The sequence below is a fragment of the Larimichthys crocea genome, chromosome III (assembly GCF_000972845.2).
Source record: "Larimichthys crocea isolate SSNF chromosome III, L_crocea_2.0, whole genome shotgun sequence".
In the NCBI taxonomy this organism is placed as follows: Eukaryota; Metazoa; Chordata; class Actinopteri; family Sciaenidae; genus Larimichthys; species Larimichthys crocea.
Genome location: NC_040013.1, coordinates 4,457,366 through 4,470,921, shown reverse-complemented (window position 1 = coordinate 4,470,921; position 13,556 = coordinate 4,457,366). Strand labels below are relative to the sequence as shown.

The 13,556-nt window shown below is 39.7% G+C and overlaps 2 protein-coding genes across 3 annotated transcripts in view; both read right to left on the bottom strand.

The window, feature by feature from the left end:
* Positions 1–163, bottom strand: part of igsf9b (immunoglobulin superfamily, member 9b) — a 28,262-nt gene extending 28,099 nt beyond the window's left edge. The window contains exon 1 of one of the 2 annotated variants that reach the window (XM_027278020.1): positions 59–163. The gene's annotated coding sequence lies outside the window, so the exon portion shown is untranslated. The remainder of the gene's footprint in view (positions 1–58) is intronic. The other variant, XM_027278022.1, reaches the window with a different exon arrangement.
* Positions 164–1,623: 1,460 nt separating this feature from the next.
* On the bottom strand, positions 1,624–4,398 carry tmem230b (transmembrane protein 230b). Its single transcript, XM_019255383.2, has 3 exons — positions 4,089–4,398; positions 2,084–2,206; positions 1,624–2,005 (listed from the first exon to the last, which is right to left on the bottom strand). The coding sequence occupies exons 1-3, from the start codon at positions 4,182–4,184 to the stop codon at positions 1,865–1,867; spliced, it is 360 nt and encodes a 119-aa protein (XP_019110928.1). The 5' UTR covers positions 4,185–4,398; the 3' UTR covers positions 1,624–1,864.
* Positions 4,399–13,556: the final 9,158 nt, after the last annotated feature.

The following is a 13,556-nucleotide window of genomic DNA, read 5'->3' as shown; positions in this document are numbered from 1 at the left end:
AGAGAGATTTGGAGTTTTTTTTAACTTGTACTGTCTAATATTATTATTATTATCTTACCTTCTTCTGGTCCTCCAGAATGAGAAGTTCCTCACAAATGAACAAACTGATGTGTGGGCTGGTCTGTTTGGGTTATTGAGGCGCACTTGCTGCTTTTAAAACATCACAATCATGCTGGATCAACACAAGAGGGCAACATTGTGCATTAGTTAAAAAGGTGTAGGCAAACACAAACACAGAAAATAACATAATTTAGGACATAATTAAACAGTTTATATTGATTTTTGCCTTGAGATGACATGGTTATAAAGTAGTATAACCTCAACTGTGGACTGTTATTATGAGAAAATCCCAGGAATATTATCTTGCACTTATTGTGTGGCTGTGTGCATGTTTTATTATGTCTGCTTAACATTTGTTGCCTGACATGTATGGTAATAATCAATAATATAATTAAAAAACAAAACACATCTTCTGCAAGTATATTCTGCATGCATGTGTGAGTGTTTCCTGAAAAAAAAGGTAGGCAGCCTTTTAGAAATAAAGTTTCTGAGCTGATGTAAAGTGTTTGATCCGATATGACTAACGCCAGTTACTTTGTGGTTGGCTGAGACAAAAGAACACAAGCAACTGTCCTTGAAAATTTCCAATGAAACAGCCGGTTGCCAAGCATCTGACAGCATTTTTCTGGCAGTGTGTTTCGCATACGATGACTGATTATCCTGCAGAGGAAATGGGGGTGATGGCCTTGCCTTTTGACTAGCACACTTTTTAAATTATGTCGAGTCCACGGCGCAGATTAGAGGAAACACTTTTTGACGCAGGTTAACAGAATGTCAAATCTTAATTGCGTGCGCCCCTGTTTGACTACCATTTACTCTCACAGGCCAGGTGCACCATATGGAGATCAAAGGATTGGAATTAATCACATGAAATCCTCCAAGAAAGACCAACTCTGAACGGGATTAGGAATAATTAACTGGAGGGTAAGGTGCACTGCATTAAACAGTATTGATCGTGTTGTGGACACACAACAATACGCTTTTTTATTAAATATCTGACAGCCAATTATGGTGTATGATGCAGATACATCACGAAGTTATTCCAGCCTGAAATGTTTGCACTTTTATTTTAATTGCACTATAATTTCGTTCAGTTTTATTATGTGTATTCAGACCTGCAAGTTGAATTCTTCTATGTATTGTATTATAGGCTAAAATGTGTCCTATTGTACATCAACTCCGTGTAAAGTTATCGACAATGAGATTCTGTTCAGATCGGAGGTGGTGAAGGAGGGGAGACATCTCAGACCTCATCAGTGAAGATCCAGGGATTGGACACCTGGGTGTTCACCTCAACAACAAACTGGACTGGTCGGACACAGACATCCTGTACAAGAAGGGTCAAAGTTGTGTCCACTTGCTGACGAGACTGAGATCCTTTAAAGTGTGCAGGACTCTGTTAAAAACTGTGGTAGCCTCTGCTATTTTCCATACAGTGGTCTGCTGGGGAGACGAACAAGACTTAACAGACTTAATAAGATGAGTATGATGGTCGTAATGTCAATTTATCTCAGCGTACAGATGATCTAACTAGCAGAAATAACATTACACAAACAAAATACATTCATCAAACATACATTTTTTATTAATTTATCAAGCTAATTAAAACAAATATACAAATCAAACAATCTCTGATACTGATTTGGTTTCTAAAAAAGCAGGTCATCAACTACCACAAGCATCAGATGCTAGTAATTTACAGAATCTATTTAAACTTTAGTTATTTCAAGAAATCAGTGCATTTAAATGGAGCATAAGCGGAATATTATGAGTACACGTGAGTGCAGGAAGACTGCGGCGTCCGTCAGTCGTCAAAGTCTGGGATATCGTCATAGGAGTAGCCGTGGTAGCCCTTTGATGCATAGTAAGCTATTCGTAGGTGGTAAATTCCAGGCAGGAAGACGAGGATCCCGATGATGAGGACGGGCACAGTTCTGTCTGTGTGCTGAAAGAGGGAAAACATCTCGGTAAATACGTTGGTCGTACTGTGAAAAGGCTGTAAAAACTCTGTACGAGTACTCACAGTGACTTCAAAGTATCCAGCCAGGAGAAGGGCACCAATGATGATTAGCAGAGAGCCGATTAAGAAGAGGACTGTGGCCAGAGCTATGGCTTTGTACGGGACTTTGGGTGGGCTCCTTTTGAACTGCAGGAGAGGAGAATGATCTCATTAAAAACACTTTTCTCTGACACAGAGAGGCTTTCTGTCGCCATGCCTGTTTTTCCCACTCATGTACTGACCCGGACAGACAAAATTAGACTGGCTCATGATGTACCCGAACTTCTTAGAACAGGGAAAGTCTGTGACCGGCTGAAAGAAACTTTATATCAAAGGGAGCTGACTGAACCTGTCATGTTTCATTATGTACAGGAAGATGTAATGTGTTTGTTACGGACTGTATTTTTTGTGAATAAATATTGAAATTAAAATTCACCAAGCCACCATGACAAAGATGTTTTTTTTAGGATTTTTGAAGTGGGGATGTATGACCTACAGTAGATATCTGTAACGTCATTTTACCTTGTAGAACATTGGAAACGCCGTCCCACTGCTGCCTTGGTCGATTAGTTCATATGTATTTTTGTGTGACTTTGTCATCAGTCAGCCCTTTCGATGACAAAGTAAAGCCATGAAATAATCTAAATATAGCGCACACTTAGATATCGATTGTTTCAGGTTTGCTTTTTTTTTTAGGGAGTTATGAATGTTTTGTTGCTGCCCCGTCCATAGCTGTACATTGCTTAACTTCTGTGCTGGTTTCCTAACCCTAACCCTGCAGCTGTCTGCACTGACGGTTGATAAGTACTTCCTACAACCTGAAATAACCCTTTAAAAAGAGTAAGCCCCACCTCTTTTACACAGAAAATTCAATATACTATGTCATCTGTGACCCTGAAGGCTTTTCCCAAGTATGAGAAAATAAAATAACCCAGACGAGGTCAATAGGGTAATCTCTGCTTTGGGCTTGTCAACCACTGATTATATAACAAAACACAGCATGGAGCATGTTTGAAAGAACCAAAATAAAAAGAGACATGTTGTATATTGCATTATGGGAAATGTAGTGTTTTGTGAAGCTTTATCCCAGGGGGGCCAATACATAACATTTAAAAAAATGAAAAACAATAAAAGTTACATACAAATGCATGAAGTTTGCATGAGGTTGATACAAATATTAACCTCATGTTAATTCTAAACATGACTTATTATGAGTAATGCAACATTTAAGGTTAAAACGTGTCACTCTGGCTCTTGTCTTTAACAAAATCATTCAGAAAGTAATATTTTGTGTCACATCTACAGGTACAGGCCAGCAGTTATGTCCTTAGAGGTTAACGTTAAGTGCAATCAAATGCTTCTGTCTTATGTCAACCAAAAAAAAGCCAAATCTGCCAGCCAAACAAGTATTTGACAACCCTAGCAGGCCATAAATAATGCTGCGGGCTGATGAAATCTGACCGGACTTTGGACATACAAGGCACTAAAAATCTGAATTTTTAATGTTATGGAGGTGCAATAATAAATCACTTTAAAAAGGTGCAGTGTGTAAGATTTGGGGCCTTATTCTTTTCAGAATAAGGCAAACATAGAATAACATGGCTTTGCCCTGTTCTGGGCTCCTCTGTCTTCAGTCAGGGTTGGTTTGGTTTAGTTTGATGCTTTAGGTTGTCCTTTGCTTTTGTTTCACACTATCAACACTTGCACACGATACACAACTGAAAGCACTGCTTCATAACTTCAAATCCTTTATGATTGTTTCATTTGGTTTAATTGGATTTAATACAGAATTGTTTTAATGAATGTACATGGTGTGGACTCCCTTTTTGCCATTGGTCATGACAACACCAAGAAGGTGAGGGTGATGTGAGGAGACCACACTGGACCTTTAAGTTAATTATAATGCGTTTTGAACCAGAATCTGTGTATAAGTGGGTGAACTATGACCTTGAGTGTACAATCACAATATTATCATTATTTATATGATTTAAGTGTTATGCACTCAGCTAATAATGAGTCATCCTCTTACCTGTAAGTCAATGTAGCCGTCATCATCAGAGGCTAACCTGGAGTACCTGACTTTGCTGTTGGAGAGCCCGCTGGACACCACGTTACGCGCTGGCATTTTGTTTTTTTCAGCGTTTTTCAATGAAGGCAGCTCTGCTACACGGCAGCCATCACCCGGATCACTCCACGGGCTAAAGGTCACGTTAAATATGACACCACATCAGCCGGGAGACCGTTAGTATTTCACAAAACCGAGAGATTAACAGGGGAGGCGCTGTCTTGTTTGGTATCCTCTTCCGTGTTTACGCACGTCGTCACATGCGCACAACGGAGCGACTTCCTCTGACGCCGAAAGCTCAAACACACATTTTAAAGCGTTATAAGTGAGATGTACCATTAAAAATATGCTTTATATGGATTATGCACATTCAAACTAATCAAGTCTGCTTTATTTAGATGAATTGTTTTCAGTTTAAAGGCTTGCACCGCTTCATTTCCACCACATGAGGGCTGTATGAGTCTTAATTAAAATGACCAGGTGGACTGTGAGCGCTCATGCCTGTGGGTGGATGTTCATTTCCTGAGGCCAGCTTTATAATCACACTGTGTTCCCAACAGATAAAGTTTCTGCCTAGGCTGCAGATTGTATTATTTTTTTATTATTCAATTTCGTCTCACACAAAAATGTTTACTTCCTATCCGTGCAGGAAAAAAATGATTATTTCCAAATTAATGACACTTTAATAAGTCTCCTTGATCCCCAGCTTCAATTGTTGCCACCGCTATCTCTGCCAGATATTGTCATCTCTCTGCGTCATGCGCACCCCCTAACCTGCTTCATTAATAACTGACCATGAAATACACAACACACACACAAAATAACATTTACTGGCAATTCCCTTGAAATGAATAATTAAACCTCTCACGGTAGCTACTGTCTTTTTTATTTTTTCCAGCTCTTTCTTTTCAAATTGTGTTTCCACATTCCCCTGCTGGTCTGTGGGAAATTGGACTGTCACATAGACAAATATAGACTCTCCTGTAGGCAGGACTCAGATAGCTGCCTGGAGCTATACAGTGCATCATTGTGACTGTATAGCTTTGCTGGCAGTGCATGATACAGTCGGGGATGAATGTCCACAGGTTACAAAGAAACATACTGCTCCATTCAAGAGCAGTCATAATGAAATAACTGCATATTAGACGCTCTCGTTGCATTGATAATACGCTCTTGCTTTTAAAGTGCACATTTGCAAGGTCTCGACAGACAGTCATTAGTATGCTCAGTGACCTTGACTGCGAGTCACTTTGTTGTAGTTTAAGGCCATACTGTTGCTCTCTGAGGGGCTATAAGCCTTAAAATCATTTGTTTGTGTTTCATGTTCTTGTTGTTTTTCTCTGCATGTAATATCACTGTGTGTTCTCTGTCCTTGTTCAATTTTCTGACTCATATTTAGAAATATATCCAAGCCTCTGCAGGACATAATCTCCGTAAATCTACCCTGGATACAACTGGATTTCATTCTTGTTATAGGGGGATTAAATAAAGGTATTTTTTTTTGTTTTGTTTCACTGGCCACTTTAAAATGCATCAGTATTGGACATTTCTGTGCAGGAAAACCACCAGACATAACTGATTGTGCAGACATTTTGCATGTGCACGCTGCCATCATCATCCGTGTCAGTTATTGACAATAACGGAGGCAAACTTTGCCCTTTGCTTTATTAATAATGCCAGATTCCTCATATCTCAAACCCATATCTGTCTGAGCTGTGTGACCGCATGTTGGCTGCACTCATTAGTCGACACCAACACTGCGTCATCGGCGTATATTCTTTTGTAGACTTCCCTCTTATCTGTCCCGTCTCATCACTTGAATGTTCAACACCTATAATCAAGGTCACAGCAAAAGCCGCTTATCCTTCCTCAGTCTGAATTTAGAAATGTGGATTTTAATTTATCCGTGCCCTCAGCCTTGAAACAATCTACAACAGCAGATAAATCAGCAATTATTTTACATTCATGAATTCAAAATGAATGTGACCACTAATGGAGCAATCTATCAGTGCTTTCAGACATTACTTGTCTTTTTTATTTTTGCTGTAATACGTGTATGTTTTAGGGTTTCACTGTGATTTTCCTGTAAAATATTGGTGCAACTTTCTTCACCCTATAAATAACAATGCTGCTCAAGTGACATCTGGAGATGTGATTAATTAATCAGATGATAGGCAAGACTGTCACCGGTCAGAGGGGGGGCAGAGTATGTTGTCATGTTGGATAATCCCTGCCACGAGACCCTAATGCTTGCACAGAAGAGCATCAGGACAGCTGGGCACACTGCGCCCTCAGGGTGTATGTGTGTATATGTGTGTGTTTGTAAGTTTGTGAGCTGAGAAGACAGCAGCAGTCCCTCCTCTTATAACCCCTGGGTATGACACTGAACAGTAAGAGAGCAGCATTTAGGCCATAATTAGAGTCCTGTTCAGAGTGCATTTCTGTCTGCTGAGATAATTAGGTCTGTCTTCATTGCAGCAATTGCAGATAGCACCACGACTGGAGCCCAATAAAAGGCTTGAACCATTATACCACTTGAACATTGTGCAATCTCCCCCATGGCTCTCCATTTTTACTGTTAAACCCACAAGGATTCGGGAATTATCAAATGCAGCATGTGGGTGGTGCACAGGTGCTACTGAGAAACAAGCTTTTCAATATTTGAAATAAGTTTGCTCAGGCTAATACAATTCTTTTAAGATCGTCGAGACACATGTGGAGGAAACAGGTGGCTGAGATGATTTCTTGTGTTGTGCTTTGCTTATATTTGTTCCCATATGAGTGTACAGTATGATGAACAGTAATGTAATGTATGTAGGTGGAATATGGTTACAGATGTATCAAGGGGGTTCATTCTGTTTTTATTATTAGCCACACTGGAGGCATGACTCAATGGATGGCAATGTCGGTCAGTCAGTTCTCTGCTTTGGTACACGCTGAACTATCTCAACAATTACTGTATCGATTGGCCTGAAGGTTTGGATGGTCCTCAGAGGATAAATCCCACAGACCCCCTTACTTTTTCCACTATTGCCTCCAGCTAAAGTTTCCACTTATCCAGTGAAATATCTCAACGTCTGGTACAACATTTGGTACAGATATTTTCAGATGATGAATCCTAAACACTGCAATGTTACCATTAATAGTTTCAAGTGAAATGTTGGATTGTCATGAAATGATGAAGTGATGCAGATATTCATGTTCCCCTCAGGATAAATTTGAACACTTCTGGTAATCCCTTGACTTTTCCTCTTGCACCACTGTGATGTTGACAGTTGTGGTTTTAAGTCAAATGTCTCAACAACTATTGGATGGATTGGCAACATTTTGCATGGTCCCCAGATGATGCATCCCACTAACTTTGGTGACCCTCTGACTTTTCCTGTAAAAGTTACCAATGTTTTCAGTTATCCTGTGAAATATCTCAACATCTTCTAAACTAATTGGGACAAAATTTGACATTCATGGTTGCCAGATGATGAATCGTAAAGACTTGACATTATACCTTGCCTTTACTCTTGCACCACCATGATGTTGACATTTGTGGTTTTAAGTTAAATGCCACAACAACTATTGGATGGATTGGCATAACATTTTGCATGGTCCCCAGAGGATGAATCCCACTGACTTAGGTGATCCTCAAACTTTTTGTCTAATGCTGCAACATTTTCACTTATCCTGTGAAATATCTCAACATCTTCTAAATTGATTGGGAGAAAATGTGGTATTCATGGTTCCCAGATGTTGAATCCTAAAGACTTTGAAGATCCTTTCACCTTTCCTCTAGCAACACTGTGATGTTGACATTTGTAGTTTCAAGTGAAAAGATTCGACATTATACGTTGGATTGTTGAAGTCTGGTGTAAACATTCATGGTCTCCTCAGGCTAAATTTCAACACTTCTGATGATCTCTTGATTTTTTTCATCTAACGCTATCATCAGGTCAAAGGTTCAGTTTGTCTAGTACATGATAATGTTATTTGCCTCAGTCCAGACATTCGAATCCGCCCACCCAAGTGCGTTGAGTGATTATCTAAAAACTGAATGCAACAAGTTGACAGTTCTGTTTGATATCAGGCAATAATATTATAGCTATCTGTACTTTAAGTTGTACAAGTTACAGTTACATGTATTTCTGTTTCCACTCTCTTTTTCTTTCTCTTTAATCTGCATTTCAGTTGCCAGGCTCAGGTTAGCTGTGTTTGTGCGTGGGTGGACAGCTGACTGCTGCAGGACGCTCTGCATAAGGAGCTTCATCAATGATGACGAAGTTTATCACCGTTGTCAGTTTAATTTCTTCCTTCAGTTTATAAAAATAAAAATAAAAAAAAGCCCAACCACAGTTATTCAGTGGCTTCAAGGATATGATTAAAACAATACACATGAAGTAGCTGTTTCCGTTTTTGAATTTGCATGTCAAATGGGAGGCATTTTATATCAGTTTTCTTATAAAAGCAATTTCACAGTTACACAAACAAATCAGTGCCTTGCAGCATTACATTAGCTGTTTGCATTCACTTGCTCTGATGGCTGAAATCTGTGCCAGTCTTTTCTTTTTTTAGGATTTTGAAGCAAGAGGATGGAAATCTGTTGATCTGCAGTGAAGGTGAATGTCACTGTAAATGCCAACATTAGTGCGAATGCTTGGCTCTGGTTTGCTGCCTCCGTGACAGGAAATGTTTCTTCCAGTGCAGAGATATTGATTTCAGTATCTTTCAAACTCAGCAGCCCGCCTCACTGCATGTGCGGCTCAGACAGGTAATTGCTTTTCCAACAGGTCTTAGATTGCACGATAGACCGTAACAAGATGCAAATACACAGCCAAATAGCACAAAGGAAACATATGAGCATCATTTCACTGCCTCTTTATTTTGTAAATGATTGGACTGTTTCATTGGCTTGCAAATATAATTACACAACAATTGATGTGTAATCATTGCAGTAAATACTTATTTAGAAAGTGCTCCGTCTGTGTCACTGCAAGACGTTTATGCATGCACAATAATGAGACATATTCTCTGTAAATGTTATGATAATTGTAACCTGAATTGCTGTGAAAATTGTTTGTTCAATTCCAAAGACGCACCATTTTTGATATTTGCTTTTACAAAATGATCAATGTGTTCTGCACACAAAACAGAACGCTGTCTTTCGCAGAGAGTTCAGAAGTGAGCCTGCAATTTCACATTTGACATGACAGGAGTAGAGGATACGTAGCCAGGCTATAACAGCAGGCACGATGATACAGAGCGTCACACGATGAAAGTCTCAACATTGATTTAGCCGAAGAGCTGTACTTTGGATGGTTGGCTTCACAGATGAGCTTAACACAGCCCCAGGTAAAGCATTCATATCTGGACCCGACTGAAAAACAAAGAATATAGCAACTGTATCAACAGAGGATTTGTCAGCAGTGGGGAGGAGAGAAAAAAAAATCAGTTCAAAACCAAATCAATGCACTGTTTCTATTCATGTGTTCTTGTGGGTGTGTTAGTGCGTCTGTTTCTGCTTCATCTCTTCATCATAGCTTAATTAGAAAAAACAGAAAATGAAAAGTCCAACTACAGGCAATGAATACGTCTCTGATGAAATTGCAATGCCAGATAAATTACAATTGACTGCTTAGCCTGAGACATTAACATGTGTATTGACTGAGTTGTGCAACAGATAAAGAAAAGACTAAAGACTCTTATTGGCTGCATATACAGTATATCCTGCATATGTAGTGCTTATGTGTGTATTAGCTCTTAATTCACGTGACAGAAAAAGACACTCGGAGACATGATAAAACTATATTCATCATCTTTACTATTCATATCAAAGCATTTATGCTTACAATACATGTTACATGTAAAGAGATAAGTATACAGTATAGTGTGTATTAAAAAAAATACTAAAATACTAATAGTACAAGGGCAAAAAGACAAAAGCTTAGAGAACAAGGCGGTGATAACTTTATAATTAAGAAGGATGTAGAAGAAAATCACACTGTATACTATTTTAATGATGTATCACTACAACCAAATTACACTGGTAAAGGTTTATGAAATAAGTATATATAATATATGTTACTGTTAAGAATTGTGTACCATGCTAAAAAAAAGTATGTTGTTTAAAAATATGATTTATCAGATCACAACTTATTTAAGACTTAAGATACATTTAGTCATAAATAAAAAACTATAGTGTAGTGAGCCATTCATGAGTGTTTATTAAAGCATGTATGCGTAATTCCAGCTGCGGTAATGTGCTTTATTTTTACTGAATCTGCGTAAAAGGAATCTGCTATTGTCATAGTATAAATTCAGATTATGTAGGCTGTCATATAACACACTTTAAGTACAGTATCCAGTTCTGGTCCCCTGAATGTTACACTGTGATTTACAGCATCACTAAAATGATAATAAAAACTTTTCCACCCCCTTCCTCCTCTTGCAGTTTGACATTTGCCAAAGGTAGGTGACGCTGGTTAATGAGACATTTCTGAATGAAAAGTCATTTTGGCAGTGACAGTGACCGGTTGTGATGACGCACAGGGGGAGTGATGCTGTAGGGGGGGTGATGTGAGGATGAGGACGGTTGGATGGCGGGTGGTGGTGGGGATATGCGGAGAAGGGGAGAGGAGGAGGGGGTTGTGAGATGGGGAGAGAAGTGGTTCGAGGAGAAAACAGTGAGTCATTTGGTACTCATCATCATCTGAAGAGACTTGGAGCACCTGAACATCGGGCGTTTTATACTCGGCAGATGTGAGGGGCTCTCTCGCTCTGCGCGGTTGAGCGCAACTTGGCTTTTCCATTCACCGCGCGTGTCAAGGCAACCGTCTCCAAATGTGGCACGGGCAGAGCTGTCAGGACGCGGGGATCAAACTTCGGTGAGTGGAAGAAAATTTAATTGAAGAATTTAAAGTTTTTTTTCCTCTCTTGATATTAATTATCGTCCAGTTGGTGCGTTTGCTGTCCACGCTCGGTGCGTTTTTATTGTTTCTGACCACTTGAGCGACCTTCTAATGAAGTGCCAGCTCATTAGAAATTGCACAAAAGTAGCCAGAAATAATCTTGATTTAATTTATATTTTAATTTCACCGCATCTTATAATTTTAAAGTAATAAATCATGTGATTTATCTCGTCTGAATATCTTCAGTTGTTCCAATCTCTAAGACTGATCTATAAATAGCTCAGTCTCTTAAATCTAAATCTTGAACATGATGAGGTTTCGACCACCACCAAGTGCCCATAAGTCACTCTATCTCTCTCTCTCTCTGTCTGGGTGGATATCACTTTGTGTCAGGTATCACCTAAAGTGGCTCATCTTATAGAGCTGGGAATTACCTAGCACACCACTAAAGAAGATTACATTTCAGCCTGAATGGATGTTTACTCCAGACTAATTAAAAGAAACTGCATGCAGATAGAGAGATGCAGCACATCTGGAGCTGTCCTCACCCACATTAATGTGGATTCCTGCCCCAGCAGCCTCTTCAACACATTGTAGAGCGTCTGTCTGAAGAACAGCCAATAACAATTAGTAGTCGACTCAGTGGAGGAGAAACATGCTTGTGACGGGAACATGTGACATTTTATAAATAAAGTTACCCCTGAGCAAGGCATCCAACCTACAGCTACTTCATTATGGAGCTGCTCACTGTTTTAGGATCACCCCCTTGGCAGACGCCTGGACACTCAGAGTGGATAGATGTGTGTTACTCTGGGTGAATATTAAACAGATCAGTGCTGCACTTAAATCTATATGCATCCCAAATGAGTCCTCCTCAAACTCAAACTGTGATTTAGTGAAACCAACAGGTGTTTTATTAGGAGCCTGATGTTAAAAAGGCTTGTCAGCTTTAATTTCTGTCACTTTAATCTCCAAATTTGTAGTTGTAGTCTTGTGATTATAAGGTGCGAGTTTGGAAATTGGAAATCTTTTTTTTTTCCACTGAGCATTTAATTGCTTCAACTCTCTTTTCTAGTTTGAACAAATGAAGAAAAAAAAAGGACAAGTGTGATGATTAGTCACATAGTAACTCTCATTCTCAGTGTGATAATAAAGACTGAGCAGCCACAAATGTCACATCTACATCTTAATAATGGCACCGACGTAAACGTCTGCCACTTAATCGCCTGTAGAAGTGACCCGGAGCTCCTTTACAGCTGAGAGAATAAACAAGAGGAGAAGACTGAATGGATGACAGAACTTGTCTCACAGTAAATCCATCAAGCTTAGTTTCCTCGACTTCATTCGAACACAGTTTGTTTAATATTTTAGTGCTGCGGGGACACTTAATATTTTAAGCTCAGGTAACTTAATCTTTCCCTTAATGTGAAATGATGACGGTGTAATGAGCTCCTGCAATCCTCCTGTGGATAAACATGTAACTCGCACTTTCATTATTACCTTAGAGGGACAGCCATCCCTCCCCTCCACCCCCTACTTCTACCTCCTTCCTCCACTTGAGTGGGTGGGAGAAGCTCTCTGGTGGTGCCTTATGATGGCTGCTTGAATGCAGGGTTGTTGGTTTTTTCTTTTTGTCTTTCTGCCGCACTATGCCAGCACAGGAGCTACCCAGATACATAATAATCCATCAGACATGTTAAACAGCTGTACGTCCAGCGTGGAGCACAGGTTTATGGGGTGTAGAGGAAAAGGTCAGCCAGTGGTTAATAGTGTGGTGAGGAGGAGAGGAGGGGCAAGAGACCTGAGGAGACTGCATAATGAACGCCTTCACCCTCTCAGCCTGTCTTTGTGTTAGTGTTTGATAGATAGATAGATAGATAGATAGATAGATAGATAGATAGATAGATAGATAGATAGATAGATAGATAGATAGATAGATAGATAGATAGATAGATAGATACGCAGTAGAGAAGAGGGCAACTCAGATGAACTCGAAATGTTATCTCACATAAAAGCAGCTTAACAAAATCCTGAAATCGTCAACACGGCCGCACTACTTTTACGAGTCCCCGTCTAATCTACGTTGAGTTAAGGATCATCCACGTTACAAATGTCGTTAATCTGCGCAGACAAGATTAATCTCGCGTCTGTCAACGTGGCAGAGTTTGCACGCTACCGAGACATAGTTCTGCAGTCAAAGGACAGAACATTCAAAATGAAATTAATTCGATGCGTCAAAGTCAGAGGGAGCGATCCAGGACAAAATCTGCATTGGTGGAGGAGCGGTACATGATGATGTCACACAGGAACCCAGCTGAGCGACTTAAAGGTCCAGTGTGTCGGATTTAGGGGACTCTATTCAAAGAATATAGCAGAAATGGAATATAATATTCATGTATGTTAAGAAGAATCGTTCTGTTTTTGTTACCTTTGAATACATTTTGGAACACATCAGGTATCGCCTGACGATGATCGAGCCTCTGTGGCCGTCGGCCAATGTTTCTGGGTTTCTGACATACTCAAAAATCAGGATATA

What these genes read in the sequence shown, in the direction of transcription:
- tmem230b (XM_019255383.2), bottom strand. Translation starts at nt 4,184, where the DNA reads ATGCCAGCGCGTAACGTGGTGTCCAGCGGGCTCTCCAACAGCAAAGTC. An exon ending in ACGGCTACATTGACTTACAG is followed by an intron (nt 2,207 to 4,088) that starts GTAAGAGGATGA and finishes CCTCTCCTGCAG; the next exon opens with TTCAAAAGGAGCCCACCCAA. An exon ending in CTGGATACTTTGAAGTCACT is followed by an intron (nt 2,006 to 2,083) that starts GTGAGTACTCGT and finishes TCCCTCTTTCAG; the next exon opens with CACACAGACAGAACTGTGCC.